The following is a 22,740-nucleotide window of genomic DNA, read 5'->3' on the forward strand; positions in this document are numbered from 1 at the left end:
TTCGGAGAAAAGGGGCACCATCAGACGTGGTTAAACCATGCTGAAAGTATAAACTCACAGATGTTCCTAGAGCACAACTACTGAGCAAGTCTGGAAGCCCTAGAGCTATACCCTCCATCCCAATGGTCATTACCTACACCCCATTACCTACACTCCAGAACTCCTAGGCATCGTCGAAGACCATTGGCATACGCTCAGATCCAGATCTAGGTAACACATTTCAGCTGGATCTGGCGGTCGCTTACCGTAGAGCTAAACATATAGAAAAACAGTGTTGTCCGATCCGGACAAGTCAAAAAAAGGCTGGCCTCTACAAGTGTGGCATGTACCCAATACCAGTACACCAAATGCATGAATAGTTTCTCGCACCCCAGACCAGATCATTAAATAAACATTTAAAGCACCCTCACCACATTGCAATTCTAGCAATGTGATCTATGTGATTCAATGCCCATGCGGTTAATTTCACGTAGGAGAGACCACAAAAGAGTTAAGCACTATAGTGTGTGAGCACCGAAGTGCTATTCGTTGTGCTGACCCCACTGGCGCAGTGGCCTTCCATTTTAAAGAGTTGATTTTATTTTGGAATGAAACAAGTTACCATTAACAAATGCAGCAGCGATGTTGACAAATACCTCAGTTCCAGAGAGAAGCTCTGGATCCATTCCTTAGATTCTTAAGTCCCCAGGGGTCTTAACCTAGAGAAGGACTATTGAATGTGTTTGTGAAGGGCCTCTTCCCTTTGACAGCTCAGTGACACCCTTCCTTTAACAAAGTCACACTATGAAGCTATTTGTACTTTTTGTTTGTTCATTTAAAAGGTTATCAGCTTTCTAACTATTTAAACTGTTTTTGTTAGTCCTTTGATTTTGTTATTTCTAGTTTCCAATGTTTGGTTGTTTACTTTCCATTATTGAACATATTTAACCAATACTCTACACATTCTAGCATTGGTTTTACAACAATTATATCTGCTGCAGTTCTAGTATGCTTGGCCTGCCCTTTTCATTGTAATATTGTTTGATCTTCAGTATTTTACCACTAGGTGGCGCCATTTACGCAGTACCTCACCCTGAGCATCAACTTGTATTGTCAACCACACCATCTCTCATTGGCACCACCAGCTGTAGAGAGTTTTCTCCCTAATTGTCTGCCCCAGTCTTTCCCCGAGTCTATCACAGAGAGGTTTGTGAAGAAACAAAAGAATAATCAATTCATACGGTATGTTGCCTTTGCTTTAAATATCTTTTTGTTAACCAGAAATGTTTTGCCTAATAGCCTAGGAATTTGCAAGTAGACTATGAAATGTAGCCTTGTGCAAGGTTAGGCCTAAAATTAATTAATTTTGTCATTTGTTTTTATCTGCTATTACCAGCAAGGTATTTTGTGTAAAAGCCAACCTGTTCTTCCTCTGTTTCTTCTTCTAGCGCTACCATGGCACAGTTTGGCTGTAATATTTTTGCTTTGATGGCTTATTTCTCTCTTTCTTTGAAGACATCTGCTACTACGTTACTTTGTCCTGGTGAGTTGATGGACATACACCATTACATCACAAAATAAACACAAATGATTATTTAATTAATAGCATGTCATACATGTCTAAAAAAAGACAACTAAGCTACATTATTTGCCACTTCAATAATTTAGCCTACTTTATCTTACTGATAGTGTTTCCTTTTTGATTCATCAGATGTTAATTTATCAGGCATCTTCCCAAATGTCCATGCTCGTAAGTATCCATTTACCTACTTTCTCCCAAAGATGGGTTGCTGAACTGCAAAATGACCCTTTAACAAACAGTGTGCAATTTGAAAAGGTATTCCAGTCTTTGGAGATCAAAACTCTTATGATGGAGGACTACACATGGCTGTCATTGCAAGTAAGGTCATTAACTCCTTGATCAATTCACAAGCCGTATTAGCCTATTTCAGTAATAGGGTTACATTTGTCGATAGATCCATTTCTTGCAAACGTCACATGGACGGGTTGTGTGTGTGTGTGTGTGTGATTTATTTAGCAAAAATAGAGTTTGCAAAACTCAATGCATATGAAAGGTGTTTCAGCTCAACAAGGTGTAGTACAGTAATATTAAGTATTCATGAAATTCCATAATATAATATTTAGCTGTTTTATGCTAAGTATTCTCTTACACATTGTAATTACAATCCTTGTATTATACACACCAAGTCATGATTTGTTTGTTTTCTTGTTTAACATTTTATAGATGTTTGTGAAAACAATCCAACAAAGCAAACAGTTTGTGGTAAGACCTTTTCTTTTAACTCAGCAAGTTATTTTACAGTTACCGGTAAGTCTAGACCCGGAAGAACAAGCGGAAGCGTAACCTGTAAGCCTAGACCCAAAATATCAAGCAGAAGTCCAGTGACCAGTTACGGCACACAGAAACTCTGAAGAAAAACATCTCTGTCCGTCTGTCTGTTTTTTGGAGTTTGAGTGTGATGTGGAGGGTTCTGTCCTAACTAACTTTCTTGGTCTTTTCTTTCAATGTTATTTCATATGGTGGATGGTTAATGCACTATTTGTTTTAGCGGTATCCACAGATTGTTTTTCAAAGTTAGGGTGGAAGAGGACAGAGTAAGTTTCCTGGGGTTTAGAAGGTGTGGCGTGCACGATGGCTTCTCAGCCTGGCGCGGAGGAGACTCTGTCGATACGGCATGGATTCGGGTGTGTTCCTGGGAATGTTAAAGTGGAGGAGGTTTTGCTTGCAGTCGGTGAACAGGTAGGGGTTGAATGTATATATTCTGCTTCTAGAATGAACAAAGCTGTGGTTGTGTTCATGAAAATAGCTAATTTGGTTGGCAGGCTAATTGCTAGTGGAATATTTGTACGGGGTGTGTTGGTGCCAATTTCACCTCTCTCTACCCCTTCGACCAGGGTGGTAGTCGAAAATTTGCCTCCGTTTATTACGGATGATCAAATCAGGAAATAGCTGAATTGATTTGGTAAGTTTTCTAGCGAGTTTCGTGTATTGTCGGCAGGTTTTCAGGCAGATGCCATTAAGCATGTTTCGTTCCGGAGGCAAGTGTTTTTCTGAAAAACAATGAGCAACAGCTAAATGTGCATTTTAAAGTGAGGCATGGGGAGGGGCTCTATGCAGGGTTTGCCAGCACAGATAGTCTACGGTGTTTTGAGTGTGGGGATTTGGGGCGTAAGAGCTTTGCGTGCCCACATAAAGGCCATAGACAAGGTGAGGACACAAGCGCCAGTGGGGGAAATCGAGGTCAACGTGCAGGGGGTAATGAGATGCAGAGGGGTAGCTGAGGCTGGATCTAGTCATGCTTTGGATGGTGGTGTACCGGAGGCTGGGTCTAGTCAGGCTAGAGATAGTGGGCTAGCTGAGACTGGGTCTAGTCATGCTATGGATGGTGGTGTACCGGAGGCTGGGTCTAGTCAGGCTAGAGATAGTGGGCTAGCTGAGACTGGGTCTAGTCATGCTATGGATGGTGGTGTACCGGAGGCTGGGTCTAGTCAGGCTAGAGATAGTGGGCTAGCTGAGACTGGGTCTAGTCATGCTATGGATGGTGGTGTACCGGAGGCTGGGTCTAGTCAGGCTAGAGATAGTGGGCTAGCTGAGACTGGGTCTAGTCATGCTATGGATGGTGGTGTACCGGAGGCTGGGTCTAGTCAGGCTAGAGATAGTGGGCTAGCTGAGACTGGGTCTAGTCATGCTTTGGATGGTGGTGTACCGGAGGCTGGGTCTAGTCAGGCTAGAGATAGTGGGCTAGCTGAGACTGGGTCTAGTCATGCTATGGATGGTGGTGTACCGGAGGCTGGGTCAAGTCAGGCTAGAGATAGTGGGCTAGCTGAGACTGGGTCTAGTCATGCTATGGATGGTGGGGTAGATGAGGCTGGGTCTAGTCAGGTTATGCTAGTGGATGAGGAGAGTATAGTGGGAAAGTGTAAGAGACCAGAGGGGAGGAGGGTGTCAAGCGGAAAAGGGGTGTGGTCAACGGCACCATGGAACCTTTGCCTGTTGCTGTGGGGGAGGCCCTGACCAGAGAGGAAGGGCAGGTGGTCAGGATGGGAGATAGAGATGAGGAGTAAAGTGAGTCTGAGGAGTTATTTTTTTCAGACTCCTCTTCAATGGGTCCGGAGCTGACCGCCAGTCAAGCAGAGGGGTCAAAGTACACATTGAGAGAACTGACAAGGTTCCTGAATGAGACCAAGGAGGAAAAAGTTAATCTTGGGGCTTTCTTTTCTGATCTGAGAAAGTTTGTACGATTAGTGCAACATGCTATAGAAATGAAGGACATGGTGTCCTCTCAACCAGGAAATGGTTTTGGTTGAGGAAGTGGGTCACAACAGAGAGAAAGGGTCTACCTTCAGACACCGTTTAGATGTATAGTTTCTTTCTGACAATGGGGCTTTTTGAGCTTTGCTATTGGTCTCTTTCTTTGCTGGCTTTTCTCCCACTTATCGAGACTCTTCGGGTAGGCTCGCTTCATATAAATGGCGCCAGAGATACGGGAAAGAGGATTGTGTTGGGTGAATATGTAAAACAAAAACGTACAGGTGTTGTTTCTGCAGGAGACACATAGTGATGTGTAGAATGAAGTCGATTGGGGGTTCTGGTGGAAAGGGGGAAGTGTGTTAAGCCATTGGACAAATTTTAGTGTAGGGGTCTGTCTAAAAATGTGCTCCTAAAAGGTGTGTAGGGATAGGGTGCTTGTTGTAATAGCATAAATTAACAACATGGGTTTTGTCTTTATAAATGTGTATGGCCTAACACAGGGAGAGAGAGGGAGGTTCTATTTGGGAGTCTTAGACAGGAAATGTCAAAGGTAGCGCATGAGGAGACGCTGGTGGTCAGAGGGGACTGGAACTGTACAATGGATTTCATGAAAGACATAAATGGGGAAGAGCCTCATTCAGTGTCAGTGGGAGTGTTAAGGGACATCATTAATCAGTTCGACCTAGTGGATGTTTGGAGAAGTAAACATCCCAACACAAGACAGTATACATGGGTGAAGGTTTTTGGGGCTAGGCTGAGTGCAGCCCGACTTGATTGTTTTTACTCGTCTAGGAATCGGCGCAATAGGCTGTTGGGCGCTACCATTCTCCCGGTGGGGTTTTGCCACTTTTTGCTCAGGTTTCCAGACCTTTTGGGAAAGGTGGGGGCAGCGAAGAGAGGAGGATGAGTCTGAGTCAATGGTGAGATGTGGGGGAAGTCCAAATTCAGCTTTTCTGTCAAGAGTGCACAGGTCTCTCATCCTCAAGAGATTAGGAGAGTATTGGGGCAACTAGAGTGTTGTATTAGTGAGATGGTGGGGCAAGGCAATATAGACCTCCAGGCTAATTTAGCTGAATTACGTTTTTTCCAGGTTAAAGCAAAGGGAGCACTTGTAAGAGCTAGGTTCTCCATGCTGAAGGAGATGGATGCTCCCAGCTCCTTCTTCTTCGGTTTGGAAAGACAGAGCGGTGAAGCCAAGGGTAGGCATTGTCTACGGCTGTCTGATGGGCGGGTGACCTCTGTGGTGGGTGAGATGCGGGAGCGGACGGTGGAGTTTTATACTGAATTGTATAGGGCAGAAGTGTGTGATCCTATGTGTGCTTAGGTTTTGTTCACAGGACTCCCTAAGCTCTCTCTGGCACAGAGGGATGAAATGGACATTCCTCTGTTGTCCCATGAACTGTCATAGGCCGTAACCCAGATGTCCTCCGGTCGTGCACAGGGGGTCGATGGACTGCCAGTAGAGTTTTATAAAAAATTCTGGGGAATAATTCAGCAGCTCTGACTCTCCTTCCCGAAAGGAGGGACTTGTGTGAACTTAAGAACTGTAGGCCTGTGGCATTACTCTGTGGACTACAAGATATTTGCCAAGGTCCTCTAACAGACTGAAGTCACATTTGGACTCGATAGTACATAAGGACCAAACGTATTGTGTACCGGGCCGCTCAATCACGGACAACTTGTTCTTAATCAGGGACATGTTGGACTTGTTGAGAGGTGTTAATGTGAACTTTGGACTGGGCTCTAGATCGAGAGAATTGTTTTGATAGAGTGGACTATGAGTATCTGTTTAATGTGATGTTTGGGAAGTTTTTTTTTTACCTGTGTGAAGCTATTGTATGCTGGGGCGTCATGTATGTTCAAGGTGGGAGGGACGGGATCAGTAGGCCAGTCTGGGTGAAACGGGTAATTAGACAAGGATGCCCTCTATCTGGGCAGTTATACCCACTAGCCATTGAGACCTTTTTGGGACTGCTACGCAGGAGACTGCAGGGAGTGTGCTGGACAGGCATGGAAGTGGTGACCGGCATAGCAGTGTCACCTAATGCAAATGTTTCTGTGATGGTCAGGATATGCAGGCACTAGAGACCAGTCTGAAGGTGTACGAGGAAGCTTCATCGGCAAAGGTAAACTGGGGAAAGAGCAAAGCTCTGTTATGTGGGGCGTGGGGAGGATAGGGCCCCTCTGCTTCCAGGGGGTTTACAGTGGGGTTGTGAAGGGCGTAAAGTGTTGGGGGTGTACCTGGGCTCTGAGAAGTGGGTCAGGAAAAACTGGGAGGGCCTGTCACAAGCAGTGGTGTCAAGACTGGCCAGGTGGAGGTGGCTCCTGTCCCAAGTGTCATATAGAGGGAGGGTGCTGATAATCAACAACCTGGTGGTGTCTTCCCCGTGGCAAAAACTGGCTGTCCTCAACCCCCCTGCTCGCAGACCTGCAACGCAAGCTGGTGGACTTTTTCTGGTCGGGACATCACTGGCTGAGGGCGGTAGTGTTGTACATGACCGTCCACAAATGAGGACAGGGTCTGGTGGAACTGGAGAGCAGGATGGCTGCTTTCCGGCTAAAAGCGGTGCAGAGACTGCTGTACCATACTGATGTTGGCTGGAGGGAACCAGCATGAGCGCTGCTGAGGAGAGCTGGTGGATTAGGGTTGGACCGGCAGCTGTTCCTCATGAAGCTGGAGAGGCTGAGTACAGCAGGTCTCTCAGATTTGTACTCTGCAGTTCTGAGGGCCTGGCAGCTGCTAAGGCCCACATGAGAAGGGGGTGTGGAGCCTGGGCTGTGGGAGGAGCCTATCTTCCACAACCCAGCCATCCCTTTGAGATCGGTTCAGTCAGCCACCTGCAGAGGAAACTGATGGCAGCGGGTTTACAAAGGCTGGGTTACCTGAGACTGCTGGGAGAGGAGGGGTGGAAAACCCCAGAAGTCTTGGCACAACAGACAGGAAAACATCTCTTAGGCTGCTGGGGATTTTACTGTACGAGGTCCAGAAGGAACTCTCTGGGGTGTTTGAGTGGCCAAAGGAGGAGGGGCCACCAATGTTTCCGCCACTGCAGGTGATGGCAGAGACTGGAGACTGGCAAGGGGGTCTGGAGGACTTGTTAGATTGTAAAACTCCAAGCCTGGGGGAGTTTGAAGGGGTGGGAGGCAAAGCCCTCTACAACCTCTGTGTTAAGGAACATTAGGAGCCTAACAGGAGTGCGGGCACATCAGTGGCACAGGGTATGTGGGGTGGAGAGTATGGTGGGTTTTACATGGAGGGGGCTCTACTAACTCCCAGTACCAAAGAGGTCAGGGGACCTCCAGGGGAGGGTTCTTCATGGAGCCCTGGCCACTAACAGCTGGTTGGAACGGGTTGAACCGGGAATTGGGCAGGGGTGTCCTTTCTGTGTAATGAAAGAAACTGTGATTCATGTGTTTTTTTTGTGTGCACCAGGTTAATGCCATTAATGTCTCTGTTGGAATGTCTGTGAGAAGTTGGGGGTGGTTTTTACTGTTGGGATGTTTGTAATGGGATACAGGTATTTGACAAAGGAGAAGGCCAAATGTGTTTTGTTGAATGTTCTGTTTGCTCAGGCGAAGGAGGAACAGGGTCAAAGGTGGTGGGATAACAGACCGTTTACTAGTGTTTAATGGGATGGTCTCTGTGCACTTTAGGGTTGAGTGTGAGTACTATAGAATGATAAGTGTGGAGATGGTTCAGGAGATATGGTGTGTTGGGGGGGGCTGTCTGTAGCTGGGGAAGATGTTTTGGATATACGGTTGAAGAAGTGGTGTGTTGTTTTGGGTATTGTGATGTTGGTTTGTATTGTGGTAGATGGAAAGGTGAGTATGGTACATATATGCAGTACAGGATATATTTTGGTGTTTTATTTTTAATGGGGGTTGAGTGTGAAATGAGACAAAGAAAAAGTCAAGTCTCTCCTCTCTCCTCTCTCCCATCATCAGGCATCATTTTCAGGAAGAAAGAGAAGTTGCCCCTTGAATCCCTTCAGTTCATCTGTCTGCCACTGACTAATGTACTAAATACTATGATCATACATGGTATCGACAACTGCTGTGAATTTTTATTCACACGGTTCAGAGGCAGCAAACTTTCAAGCCAGCATGGAATTCCAGGTAATTGTTACTGTACACATTTCATACCACCTATAAACATTGTGAATTAGAGTATTGTACAAAGTTTGATTCCAAATATCTATTTTACAGTTATAGGGAAGGTGAAATCTTATTTAGTCGTTTTCTAACTTGATTATACTAATATTTAGAAAGCATTTAAATCATAAGCCTTATTCATAGTTTTGTTGAAATGGAAATACATACAAATATTTCATACTTTTATCATTTTTGTACTGTGAACTTGAGCCTGTGTCCTCCAATTTTTACCAGAAAAGTGAGATTTTAACCTTTCTTGGAGTATGCAACATTACTTTTTGTTTCTGGTTCTCTCATGATAATTACTTTTGGGGAATACGTAGGTTACATTGTAAGGATCCATTTTCGCCTAACATGACGACAAAATCTAATTGCCTGTAGCTCAGGACCTGAAGCAAGGATATGCATATTCTTGATACCATTTGAAAGGGAACACTGTTGTTTGTGTAAATGTGAAATTAATGTAGGAGAATAACACGTTACATCTGGGAAAAGATCATAAACAAAAAAACATCTGTTTTCAATTTTACATCTTTGAAATGCAAGAGAAAGGCAAGACATTAAGTTAGGATCCTAGGTGTAAGCTTTTGTCCACAAAAATCAAATCAAATGTTATTTGTCACATACACAGGTTAGCAGACGTTAATACGAGTGTAGCGAAATGCTTGCGCTTCTGGTTCCGACCATGCAGTAATATCTAACAAGTAATCCAACAATTTCACAACGACCTTAACTACTACCTTTACAAGTGTAAAGGAATGAATAAGAATATGTACATAAAAATATATGGATGAGCAATGGCCGAACAGCATAGGCACGGTGCAGTAGATGGTATAGAGTACAGTATATACAGATGAGTAATGTAGAGTATGTAAACATTATATAAAGTGGCATTGTTGAAAGTGGCTAGTGATACATTTATTACATCCAATTTTTAATTAAAGTGGCTAAAGATGAGTCAGTATGTTGGCAGCAGCCACTCTGTTATTGATGGCTGTTTAACATTGGGATGGCCTTGAGATAGAAGCTGTTTTTCAGTCTCTCGGTCCCAGCTTTGATGCAGCTGTACTGACCTCGCCTTCTGGATTATAGCTGGGTGAACAGGCAGTGGCTCAGGTGGTTGTCGACCTTGATCTTTTTGGCCTTCCTGTGACATCGGGTGGTGTAGGTCTCCTGGAAGGCAGGTACTTTGCCCCCGGTGATGCGTTGTGCAGTCCTCACTACCCTCTGGAGAGCCTTATGGTTGTGGGTGGAGCAGTTGCCGTACCAGGCAGTGATACAGCCCGACAGGATGCTCTCGATTGTGCATCTGCAAAAGGTTGAGGGTTTTTGGTGACAAGCCGAATTTCTTCCGCCTCCTGAGGTTGAAGAGGCTCTGCTGCGCCTGTGTGGGTGGACCATTTCAGTTTGTCTGTGATGTGTACGCCAAGGAACTTAAAACATTCCACCTTCTCCACTACTGTCCCGTCGATGTGGATAGGGGGATGCTCCCTAGGCTGCTTCCAGAAGTCCACAATCATCTCCTTCGTTTTGTTGACATTGAGTGTGAGGTTATTTTCCTGACACCACACTCCGAGAGCCCTCACCACCTCCCTGTAGGCCGTCTCGTCGTCGTTGTTGGTAATCAAGCCTACCACTGTAGTGTAATCTGCAAACTTGGTGATTGAGTTGGAGCCGTGCATGGCCATGCAGTCATAGGTGAACAGGGAGTACAGGAGGGGGCTGAGAACGCACCCTTGTGGGTCCTCAGTGTTGAGGATGTTTCCAACCGTCACCACCTGGGGGTGGCCCGTCAGGAAGTCCAGGACCTAGTTGCCCAGGGCGAAGTCGAGACCCAGGGTCTCGAGCTTAATGACGAGTTTGGAGGGTACTATGGTGTTAAATGCTGAGCTGTAGTCGATGAACAGCATTCTTCGCAATAGGCTGTTGGGCGCTACCATTCTCCAGGTGGGGTTTTGCCACTTTTTGCTCAGGTTTCCAGACCTTTTGGGAAAGGTGGGGGCAGCGAAGAGAGGAGGATGAGTCTGAGTCAATGGTGGGATGTGGGGGAAGTCCAAATTCAGCTTTTCTGTCAAGGGTGCACAGGTCTCTCATCCTCAAGAGATTAGGAGAGTATTGGGGCAACTAGAGTGTGGTATTAGTGAGATGGTGGGGCAAGGCAATATAGACCTCCAGGCTAATTTAGCTGAATTAGGTTTTTTCTAGGTTAAAGCAAAGGGAGCACTTGTAAGAGCTAGGTTCTCCATGCTGAAGGAGATGGATGCTCCCAGCTCCTTCTTCGGTTTGGAAAGACAGAGCGGTGAAGCCAAGGGTAGGCATTGTCTACGGCTGTCTGATGGGCGGGTGACCTCTGTGGTGGGTGAGATGCGGGAGCGGACTGTGGAGTTTTATAGTGAATTGTATATGGCAGAAGTGTGTGATCCTATGTGTGCTTAGGTCTTATTCACAGGACTCCCTAAGCTCTCTCTGGCACAGAGGGATGAAATTTACATTCCTCTGTTGTCCCATGAACTGTCAGAGGCCGTAACCCAGATGTCCTCTGGTCGTGCACCGGGGGTCGATGGACTGCCAGTAGAGTTTTATAAAAAAATCTGGGGAATAATTGGACAGGACTTCTTCTGCGTGTTGTGTGAATATGTCATGGTAGGAGAGTTGCTGATAAGCTGCCTTAAGAACTGTAGGCCTGTGGCATTACTCTGTGGACTACAAGATATTTGCCAAGGTCCTCTAACAGACTGAAGTCACATTTGGACTCGATAGTACATAAGGACCAAACGTATTGTGTATCGGGACGCTCAATCACGGACAACTTGTTCTTAATCAGGTACATGTTGGACTTGTTGAGAGGTTTTAATGTGAACTTTGGACTGGTCTCTTTAGATCGAGAGAACGCTTTTGATAGAGTGGACAATGAGTATCTTTAATGTGATGTTTGGGAAGTGTTTTTTTTAACCTGTGTGAAGCTATTGTATGCTGGGGCGTCATGTATGTTCAAGGTGGGAGGGAGGGGATCAGTAGGCCAGTCTGGGTGAGACGGGGCATTAGACAAGGATGCCCTCTATCTGGGCAGTTATACCCACTAGCCATTGAGACTTTTTTGGGACTGCTACGCAGGAGACTGCAGGTAGTGTGCTGGACACGCATGGAAGTGGTGACAGGCATAGCAGTGTCACCATATGCAAATGTTTCTGTGATTGTCAGGATATGCAGGCACTAGAGACCAGTCTGAAGGTGTACGAGGAAGCTTCATCGGCAAAGGTAAACTAGGGAAAGAGCAAAGCTCTGTTATGTGGGGCGTGGGGAGGATAGGGCCCCTCTGCTTCCAGGGGGTTTACAGTGGGGTTGTGAAGGGCGTAAAGTGTTGGGGGTGTACCTGGGCTCTGAGAAGTGGGTCAGGAAAAACTGGGAGGGCCTGTCACAGGCAGTGGTGTCAAGACTGGCCAGGTGGAGGTGGCTCCTGTCCCAAGTGTCATATAGAGGGAGGGTGCTGATAATCAACAACCTGGTCGTGTCTTCCCCGTGGCGAAAACTGGCTGTCCTCAACCCCCCTGCTCGCAGACCTGCAACGCAAGCTGGTGGACTTTTTCTGGTCGGGACATCACTGGCTGAGGGCGGTAGTGTTGTACATGACCGTCCACAAATGAGGACAGGGTCTGGTGGAACTGGAGAGCAGGATGTCTGCTTTCCGGCTAAAAGCGGTGCAGAGACTGCTGTACCATACTGATGTTTGCTGGAGGGAACCAGCATGAGCGCTGCTGAGGAGAGCTGGTGGATTAGGGTTGGACCGGCAGCTGTTCCTCATGAAGCTGGAGAGGCTGAGTACAGCAGGTCTCTCAGATTTGTACTCTGCAGTTCTGCGGGCCTGGCAGCTGCTAAGGCCCACATGAGAAGGGGGTGTGGAGCCTGGGCTGTGGGAGGAGCCTATCTTCCACAACCCAGCCATCCCTTTGAGATCGGTTCAGTCAGCCACCCTGCAGAGGCAACTGATGGCAGCGGGTTTACAAAGGCTGGGTGACCTGAGACTGCTGGGAGAGGAGGGGTGGAAAACCCCAGAAGTCTTGGCACAACAGACAGGAAAACATCTCTTAGGCTGCTGGGGAGTTTACTGTACGAGGTCCAGAAGGAACTGTCTGGGGTGTTTGAGTGGCCAAAGGAGGAGGGGCCACCAATGTTTCCGCCACTGCAGGTGATGGCAGAGACTGGAGACTGGCAAGGGGGTCTGGAGGACTTGTTAGATTGTAACACTCCAAGCCTGGGGGAGTTTGAAGGGGTGGGAGGCAAAGCCCTCTACAACCTCTGTGTTAAGGAACATTAGGATCCTAACAGGAGTGCGGGCACATCAGTGGCACAGGGTATGTGGGGTGGAGAGTATGGTGGGTTTTACATGGAGGGGGCTCTACTAACTCCCAGTACCAAAGCGGTCAGGGGACCTCCAGGGGAGGGTTCTTCATGGAGCCCTGGCCACTAACAGCTGGTTGGAACGGGTTGAACCGGGAATTGGGCAGGGGTGTCCTTTCTGTGTAATGAAAGAAACTGTGATTCATGTGTTTTTTTTGTGTGCACCAGGTTAATGCCATTAATGTCTCTGTTGGAATGTCTGTGAGAAGTTGGGGGTGGTTTTTACTGTTGGGATGTTTGTAATGGGATACAGGTATTTGATAAAGGAGAAGGCCAAATGTGTTTTGTTGAATGTTCTGTTTGCTCAGGCGAAGGAGGAACAGGGTCAAAGGTGGTGGGATAACAGACCGTTTACTAGTGTTTAATGGGATGGTCTCTGTGCACTTTAGGGTTGAGTGTGAGTACTATAGAATGATAAGTGTGGAGATGGTTCAGGAGATATGGTGTGTTGGGGGGGCTGTCTGTAGCTGGGGAAGATGTTTTGGATATACGGTTGTAGAAGTGATGTGTTGTTTTGGGTATTGTGATGTTGGTTTGTATTGTGGTAGATGGAAAGGTGAGTATGGTACATATATGCAGTACAGGATATATTTTGGTGTTTTATTTTTAATGGGGGTTGAGTGTGAAATGAGACAAAGAAAAAGTCAAGTCTCTCCTCTCTCCTCTCTCCCATCATCAGGCATCATTTTCAGGAAGAAAGAGAAGTTGCCCCTTGAATCCCTTCAGTTCATCTGTCTGCCACTGACTAATGTACTAAATACTATGATCATACATGGTATCGACAACTGCTGTGAATTTTTATTCACACGGTTCAGAGGCAGCAAACTTTCAAGCCAGCATGGAATTCCAGGTAATTGTTACTGTACAGATTTCATACCACCTATAAACATTGTGAATTAGAGTATTGTACAAAGTTTGATTCCAAATATCTATTTTACAGTTATAGGGAAGGTGAAATCTTATTTAGTCGTTTTCTAACTTGATTATACTAATATTTAGAAAGCATTTAAATCATAAGCCTTATAAATAGTTTTGTTGAAATGGAAATACATACAAATATTTCATACTTTTATCATTTTTGTACTGTGAACTTGAGCCTGTGTCCTCCTATTTTTACCAGAAAAGTGAGATTTTAACCTTTCTTGGAGTATGCAACATTACTTTTTGTTTCTGGTTCTCTCATCATAATTACTTTTGGGGAATACGTAGGTTACATTGTAAGGATCCATTTTCGCCTAACATACACAGGTTAGCAGACGTTAATACGAGTGTAGCGAAATGCTTGCGCTTCTAGTTCCGACCATGCAGTAATATCTAACAAGTAATCCAACAATTTCACAACTACCTTATACACACAAGTGTAAAGGAATGAATAAGAATATGTACATAAAAATATATGGATGAGCGATGGCCGAACAGCATAGGCACGGTGCAGTAGATGGTATATAGTACAGTATATACATATGAGATGAGTAATGTAGAGTATGTAAACATTATATAAAGTGGCATTGTTGAAAGTGGCTAGTGATACATTTATTACATCCAATTTTTAATTAAAGTGGCTAGAGACGAGTCAGTATGTTGGCAGCAGCCACTCTGTTATTGATGGCTGTTTAACATTGGGATGGCCTTGAGATAGAAGCTGTTTTTCAGTCTCTCGGTCCCAGATTTGATGCAGCTGTACTGACCTCACCTTCTGGATTATAGCAGGGTGAACAGGCAGTGGCTCAGGTGGTTGTTGACCTTGATCTTTTTGGCCTTCCTGTGACATCGGGTGGTGTAGGTCTCCTGGAAGGCAGGTACTTTGCCCCCGGTGATGCGTTGTGCAGACCTCACTACCCTCTGGAGAGCCTTATGGTTGTGGGTGGAGCAGTTGCCGTACCAGGCAGTGATACAGCCCGACAGGATGCTCTCGATTGTGAATCTGCAAAAGGTTGAGGGTTTTTGGTGACAAGGCGAATTTCTTCAGCCTCCTGAGGTTGAAGAGGCTCTGCTGCGCCTGTGTGGGTGGACCATTTCAGTTTGTCTGTGATGTGTACGCCAAGGAACTTAAAACATTCCACCTTCTCCACTACTGTCCCATCGATGTGGATAGGGGGATGCTCCCTCTGCTGTTTCCAGAAGTCCACAATCATCTCCTTTGTTTTGTTGACATTGAGTGAGGTTATTTTCCTGACAACAGACTCCGAGAGCCCTCACCACCTCCCTGTAGGCCATCTCGTCGTTGTTGGTAATCAAGCCTACCACTGTAGTGTAATCTGCAGACTTAATGATTGAGTTGGAGCCGTGCATGGCCATGCAGTCATAGGTGAACAGGGAGTACAGGAGGGGGCTGAGAACGCACCCTTGTGGGGCCTCAGTGTTGAGGATGTTTCCTACCCTCGCCACCTGGGGGTGGCCCGTCAGGAAGTCCAGGACCTAGTTGCACAGGGCGAAGTCGAGACTCAGGGTCTCGAGCTTAATGACGAGTTTGGAGGGTATTATGGTGTTAAATGCTGAGCTGTAAGTCGGTGAACAGCATTCTTACATAGGTATTCCTCTTGTCTAGATGAATTAGGGCAGTGTGCAGTGTGATTGCGTCGTCTGTGGACCTATTGGGGTGGAAAGCAAATTGGAGTGGGTCTAGGGTGTCAGGTATGGTGAAGGTGACATGGTCTTTGACTAGTCTCTCAAAGCACTTCATGATGATGGAAGTGAGTGTTACAGGGCAATTGTCATTTAGCTCAGTTACCTTAGCTTTCTTGGGTACAGGAACAATGGTGGCCCTCTTGAAGCATGTGGGAACAGCAGACTGGGATAAGGATCAATTGAATATGTCCGGAAACACACCAGCCAGCTGGTCTGTGCATGCTCCAAGGACGCGGCTAGGGATGCCTTCTGGGCCGGCAGCCTTGTGAGGGTTGACACGTTTAAATGTTTTACTCACGTTGCCTGCAGCGAAGGAGAGCCCGCAGGTTTTGGTAGCGGGCCATATCAGTGGAACTGTATTGTCCTCAAAGCAAGCAAAGAAGTTGTTTAGTTTGTCTGGGAGAAAGACGTCGTGGTCCGCGACTGGGCTGGTTTTCCTTTTGTAGTCCGTCATTGACTATAGACCCTGCCACATACCTCTTGTGACTGAGCCATTGAATTGCGACTCCACTTTGTCTCTATACTGACACTTAGCTTGTTTGATTGCTTAGCAGAGCGAATAGCTGCATTGTTTGTATTCGGTCATGTTTCCGGTCACCTTGCCCTGATTAAATGCAGTGGTTTGCACTTTCAGTTTTGCGCAAATGCTGCCATCAATCCACAGTTTCTGCTTGGGAAAGGTTTTAACTGACACTGTGGGTGCAACCTCGCCGATGCACTTGCTAATAAACTCGCTCACCAAATCGGCGTAGTCATCAATGTTGTTGTCCTACGCTATGCGGAACATATCCCAGTCCACGTGATTTGAAGCAATCTTGAAGCGTGGAATCCGATTGGTCGGACCAGCGTTGATCAGACCTGAGCAAGGGCGTTTCCTGTTTTAGTTTCTGTCCATAGGCTGGAGCAACAAAATGGAGTCGTGGTCAGATTTTCCGGAAGGAATTGTGGGGCTTTGTCTGCATCATGGAAGTTGGAATAACAATTATCCAGGGTTTTGCCAGCCCAGGTTGCGCATTCAATATGCTGATAAAATTTAGGGAGCCTTGTTTTCAGATTAGCCTTGTTAATTTCCCCAGCTACATTAATCTACCGATTTAATCTCCGATTTTTTTCATTATAATATTTAAATGTTTTACAGCGAAAACAGATGACCACCGAATTCAAAAACACACACAGCGATTTTTTTCAGTCACAAAAGCATAAATATAGATAAAATGAAACACTAACCTTTGATTATCTCCATCAGATGACACTCATAGGACATCATGTTATACATGTATTGTGTATTTTTGTTCAATAATGTGCATATATATATATATAACAAATCTCAGTTTACATTGGCGCGTTACGTGCAGTAATGTTTTGATTCCAAAACAGCCGGTGATTTTGCAGAAATACTCACAATAAACATTGATAAAAGATGCAAGTGTTCTTCACAGAATTAAAGATAAACGTATCCTCTATGCAACCGCTGTGTCAGATTTTTTTTTTTTACTTTACGGAAAAATGTTGGTTGGAGAATTAACCCACCCAGTGGGTCAAATCTCAATCACCCAACATCAGTAACCCAGCATTAACAATCCAACCTTGCTCTTTGTAAGGAAAACAGCCCAATTAGCGTTAAGTGACCCAACGCCTGCAACCGATCGACTGGGTTGACCCAACAACCCAATATGTTTGTCATATCTGACACACTTGCTTTAACTGCAATATCCAGAACCATGTATTTAGAGAGTTGGGATTGAGGTTTATGTATAATGATACATTTACATGACACTGCAACAGTCTATGGCTGTTCAGTTGTAAATTAGGTTTCTCTAAATATTTTTTCCACACTTCGGAACATAATCAAATCTGTATTATAATTTAACCCCTGGTTTAGGGCTAGATTCAGGGCTGGAATCAATCTGTATCGCCGAAATAGGCTATGACAGATAATCATGGACATTACCAATTGAATCCAGCCCTGAATCTAGGTTTTACAGCTAGATTCAATCCATAACGCCGAAGTATTGCGGTAGATCCGGGTTCACAATTTAAGGTGATATCCGATTGAGCCAACATTTGTAGCGTTTATCGTAAAATTAAACAACCTATAAACTGATATCTATTGGCTGTCGGCTGCAAACGACAGCAGGCTGTGTCACTCCAACAATAGGAATTAATCCATTTTTGACAGGAAAATGAATTCCGACAGACTTTCAATGTCCTTAAATAGTCCTTAAATCTTTCCATAAAGTTTATATAATCTAACTGAAAAAGCTTCCCTTGATTTATCCTAACAAAAACTATTTAAACCCCAATTGGGATCCTTTTCTATTCTGTTATTTGAAAAGGATATATAGCGTTTTGCCACAAAACATGATTATTTGTCTCCCTGAAATAAAATAACCTTCAAATATACTGTGGTCCAAACAAAATCATGGCTGTCTTTTCACTAACCCATGTCATGGTAAAATTTAAAAGAATATCATTCACAAAATAAATGTTTAATGTCAATTTACAAACATGAATGAAAATGAATATATTGCATTTTGGAATTAAACTCTTCATACATTAATATGTAGATTATCTAGACTTCTACTGTTATGAATGAAAAATAATGAAGAATGCGTTTCTATTCAGTGTAATTTGATTTGACCAACACCCAGAACTCTGTTCTCCTCTTACAGACTGCACCATCAACATCATGCCAAATTGTGAAATATGCAAAAAAATGCGTCTAAAGAATTGTGTGGCTCAATGGATGCAAGATCTAAGTCAGAACAGCACTTGTATAACTAAAAATAACATCACAACCATCACCAATGAAACGCTTTTACCAAGTGTGAAAACATGTGATTGTGAAGGCATTGAAAAGACATTTAACAAGAATGACCTAACCTCTGTCGATGACTTGAACAGAAATTGTAAAGGAAAGGAAGAAACAGTATACCGTTGCGAGAAGTTGCATTCCATAAAAAAGTAAGTCCACTTATTAGGATTGACATATTTTACTGTCGTTTGAGCGATGTCATTATTCGACTGACATCTCCTGAGTGGCGCAGCAGTCTAAGGCACTGCATCACAGTGCTTGAGGCGTCCCTACAGACACCATGCTTTTATTCCAGGCTGTATCCCAACTGGCCTTGATTGGGAGGCACAAAATTGTCCCATCGTCGTCCGGGTTTGGCCGTCATTGTAAATAAGAATTTGTTCTTTAACGGACTTACCTCGTTAAATTAAAAAATGAAAGAGATATTTTCATGGCATCTTTTTTTTGGCATGCTTATTCTGAGCTGTGATTCTTCATTTCATTACAACAGCACATTTCAACAAGTTACCAAGCAAGGACCTCAGAAAGTGATCCTAGACAGCATCAAAGGTTCAGTGACATCACATCAGAAGAACAATTTGCTAAACTTTAGAATGGCTCTACCCTCCACCAATAATGTAAGCAACGAATGAGAGGGACGCAGAGAGAGTGGGTTCAATTGCAAAATGGGGAGATAGTCAGTAATCACATGTATAACTCTTTCTCCATCTCCACCAGGCCACGTTAGAGGAGATGGATGACATTTGGTTGGAGATTCCTACTGAGGCCTTACGTGTTTTCCTGGGAGACACTGCAGAGGAAGTTAACCTGGGAGTATTTTGGTTTGAGCATCGCAGCATGTTCCCGGTAAAACAACAGTAACAACTACAACATCTCAGAGATTACTAATGAAACAGTCCTGCACTTATAACATACATTTACATATTTCAGGACATCCTCATTTCCAGCAAAGCACAGAAAAACATCTGTGGTACATCCTCATTTTAACTCCAGTATGTGAATCATGTAGTGACAACACATTGTTACAAACATAACACTGTTTTTGAGTATATTTCAATTAAGCCCAAACTACAATGTGACAGCCTGCTATGGAAAGTGGCTCAATGTTTTTGAAGGGCATTATTAACATGTTGACAGATTCCTGGAAGACCCAACAACCACTTGTATCTCTGTCATCTATGTAAAGTTACAGTACAAAGGCAAACTTCTGCCTGCTCTCCCACTTCTTCATTCATTGTCATTCTACTAGGCGAGCTACCAGTCACACTATGCTCAAAAATATTGCAATACACCCTGTGTACACAACTTCAGATAAAAGAGAACAAGTTAACTTTGAAATATGTTGTTGCTTGTTGGTGGGACTCAAACATCATGGAGAATTGTAGTCCTCTTTGACATTTCTTATTAACTTGTATCTTTAGAGAGCATGTATATCCTCTCTTCTGATCCCTACTAGGTGGAGGAGAACAACACTGAGCTCCTAAACAGTCGAGTGGTATGCGTCGATGTGGGAGAGGACATCTCAGGCCTCAGTAACTATCTTAAGATCACGTTCCACTTCCAGAATGCATCAGTGGTTAGTGAGCAGTGCATATCGACATCACACACTTTAAAAAATGTATTTATTATATTTTTGTTCTGTCACCTGTCGGCAATCTATCAATCGCTTTAAAGCTCCAATAATTCATGTTTATGATATGGTGTGGATTGGAATAGGAGAAGGGTCTAATCAGGTTCTATTCTCTCTGATAGGAAAACAAATCACTAGCATGTGTGTTCTGGGATCTTGAAAATGGTAGTATTATTTATTAACTAAACCAGAGTTTTATGATGCACTATATACAACTCAATGAAATTTTGAAAATGTTTCACTGTATCTCTTTGTTACACAGATACTGTTGCACATTGGAATTCCTCTGGATGTGTCACTGAGACAAAGGAAAATGAAACGGTGTGCTCTTGTAACCACCTTTCATTCTTCGCTGTACTTATGGTGAGAAATAACTTAACCTAACTCTTAAAATATGTTGTGACTTCACTTTAACATTCGTTTGATCAATTGATTAAGGGCTTGATTCAAACTGTATTACGGAAGATCTGCGGTATAGCACCACTGAGAGTTCAGTGCAATGTTCCCACGTTCGCGGAGACTGCATTCACGCTAAGTGACTTGTTTGTCCGCTCAATGGGAAATTACCTTTTATTTTAAATCGTGCTGTACCACGATACGGATTCATTTCAACCCAAAATGAAACACTCAACCAACATGTGATCTAGCCACTGTGTGTTTTGTTGACTGCAGTCTCCGGTCAGTGGCTCCAGTGCCAGTCTGAGCTCCTCCTCTGTGTGGTTGCTGACGTTGTTGTCCAGGGTGGGCTGTGGAATATCCCTCTGTTTCCTGGGTCTGGCTCTCCTCATCCACCTCAGGTCAGATTATACTGAAAACGAATACTTACAGTATGTCCACAACATGCAAACAACGAGCCACCACACACAATGCCACTCAAACAGAACATCCTCATTGGAAAAACTATTTTTACATCAGCAGTTGTCACGCACTGCTTTTACAGAAACTTGACCCCAAAGAGGAGCAGAATGAAGCTAGAGAGGAACTGCCTTAACAATGAGCTTTGCTATGTTGTTGATTTTGAAAATATATTTCAATCTCTTCTTCCCCCAGAAGGGGAAAATCTGATGATTCCCTGTGCATCCACATCCACCTGTGTGTGGCGCTGCTGTGCCTCAACCTAACCTTCCTCATCAACGACAGCCTAGCCTCTCTTGGTGTCCATGGCCTGTGTGTTGCTACGGCAGCAGCCACCCACTACTCTCTGCTGTGCACCCTCACCTGGTTCTCCCTGGAAGGCTTCCACCTCTATCTGCTCATCATCCGGGTCTTCAACATCCACATCAACAGATACCTCCTCAAACTGGGCCTGGTAGGATGGGGTGAGTGCAGTAAGTCAATGGTGAGGACAAGTATGACTGGACTTTACCTGATGAATGAGAAGTGAAACTGTTTCACCAAGCTGCACATGGTATTGTCCAGCTTGATCAGCTCCTAGCTGGAGGTATCTCTGGATCCTTCCAGCTTTCATCACTTTAAGGAATCAACGATGGCTCTTGGTGTTTGACTCAATGGGGAACCACATCTCTTTCAGGAATACCTGGCATAGTAGTTACCATAATTGTTGCTTGTGGCAAATATGGAGAATACAGAATATACCAGCAAGACGGTGGTGCTATTCAAATGTAAGTTATATCATGATATTGATAATGATGTGTTTTCAAATCACCAAAGACTCCCTTACTCTCTGTAAAACATTTACTGAATGTGTCTGTGTTGTATGTATGTGATTGTGTCTGTGACTCTCTCCGTCCGTCCGTCCATCCGTAGGTGCTGGCTGACTGACTCTGCTCTGACCACGGTGTCCTTCTCGTACTTTGTGCTGACATTCGCGGTGAACATGCTGTGCTTTGGGTCTGTGACAGTGAAGGTGGTGAGGGCCCACCGTCAGAGTCCTGTCCTGAGGGAGAGGGGTATGAACAGGGGGACAGTACTCAGTCTGCTGGGTCTAGCCTGGCTCCTGGGGGTCTCCTGGGGGGTCCTGCTCTTCCAGTTTGGCCCCCTGAGGGAGACAGCCTTCTACATCTTCTGCACCATCAACTCTCTCCATGGTGAGATAAAATAAGCCCTTATTCTCATTCACATCAGGTACACACATGCACACATACATACACAGTAGTCCTGTGTACGGGAGCACAATCTCATGAAAAGTCAATGATAAAAATCTCATGGTAATTTAACTGCTGATAATGCAATAGTACATACACTACAGGTCAAAAGTTTTAGAACACCCTACTCATTCAATGGTTTTTCTATTCATTTGTACTATTTTCTACATTGTAGAATAATAGTGAAGACATCAAAACTATGAATTAACACATATGGAATCATGTAGTAACCAAGAAAGTGTTAAACAAATCTAAGTATATTTTATATTTGAGATTCTTCAAATAGCCACCCTTTGCCTTGATGACAGCTTTGCACACTCTTGGCATTATTTTCCATCATCTTCCAAGAGCAGCTCTTGTAATTCAGTAAAAATGTTTATTGCACCCTACAGGCCTCTTCCTCTTTCTACGCTATTGGGCTCTAACTCGGCCAGAGAAGGCATCTATCTCCATGGCAACCACTGTATCTTCTGGAACTGAGATGCATCCAGCTGAAAGGCCAGTCCCTGACTAACACTGTTAAACCTTTTACTACTAATACCACTGCTTCCATTTTATTACATAAGTACAATATTTAGTATGTTGGTTTATAACTTTCACTATAGGCAAACCTAAACATACATTATAAATCGTAATTACAAAATTAAAACTTGTTACCAGGTTTCCTCGGAAAGCTAACTGTGCTCATAATACTTTTTTTTTTACTTTTCAAAGTTGTGCTGTTTATTGCACTTTGTGTGCATTTTGTTGTATCTTGTGA

General features: G+C 44.3%; 1 protein-coding gene across 1 annotated transcript; it reads left to right on the forward strand.

Annotated features, from left to right (window-relative positions):
* Positions 1–1,126: 1,126 nt before the first annotated feature.
* Positions 1,127–22,740, forward strand: LOC124033882 (adhesion G-protein coupled receptor G6-like). The gene is made up of 18 exons (XM_046346265.1): positions 1,127–1,221; positions 1,428–1,522; positions 1,691–1,729; positions 1,817–1,879; positions 2,225–2,263; positions 8,198–8,368; positions 13,482–13,652; positions 18,103–18,394; positions 18,736–18,862; positions 18,963–19,091; positions 19,702–19,821; positions 19,998–20,040; positions 20,138–20,238; positions 20,548–20,672; positions 20,926–21,194; positions 21,407–21,497; positions 21,643–21,923; positions 22,373–22,740. The coding sequence occupies exons 2-18, from the start codon at positions 1,435–1,437 to the stop codon at positions 22,492–22,494; spliced, it is 2,271 nt and encodes a 756-aa protein (XP_046202221.1). The 5' UTR covers positions 1,127–1,221; positions 1,428–1,434; the 3' UTR covers positions 22,495–22,740.

Source organism: Oncorhynchus gorbuscha, linkage group LG04 (assembly GCF_021184085.1).
Source record: "Oncorhynchus gorbuscha isolate QuinsamMale2020 ecotype Even-year linkage group LG04, OgorEven_v1.0, whole genome shotgun sequence".
Lineage (NCBI taxonomy): Eukaryota > Metazoa > Chordata > Actinopteri > Salmoniformes > Salmonidae > Oncorhynchus > Oncorhynchus gorbuscha.

Bases quoted from the DNA above. Each gene is read 5' to 3' on its own strand.
- LOC124033882 (XM_046346265.1), top strand. From the start codon at position 1,435: ATGGCACAGTTTGGCTGTAATATTTTTGCTTTGATGGCTTATTTCTCT. The intron at 2,264-8,197 runs GTAAGACCTTTT...TCCCATCATCAG, and splicing joins AACAAAGCAAACAGTTTGTG to GCATCATTTTCAGGAAGAAA. The intron at 20,239-20,547 runs GTGAGAAATAAC...TGTTGACTGCAG, and splicing joins CATTCTTCGCTGTACTTATG to TCTCCGGTCAGTGGCTCCAG.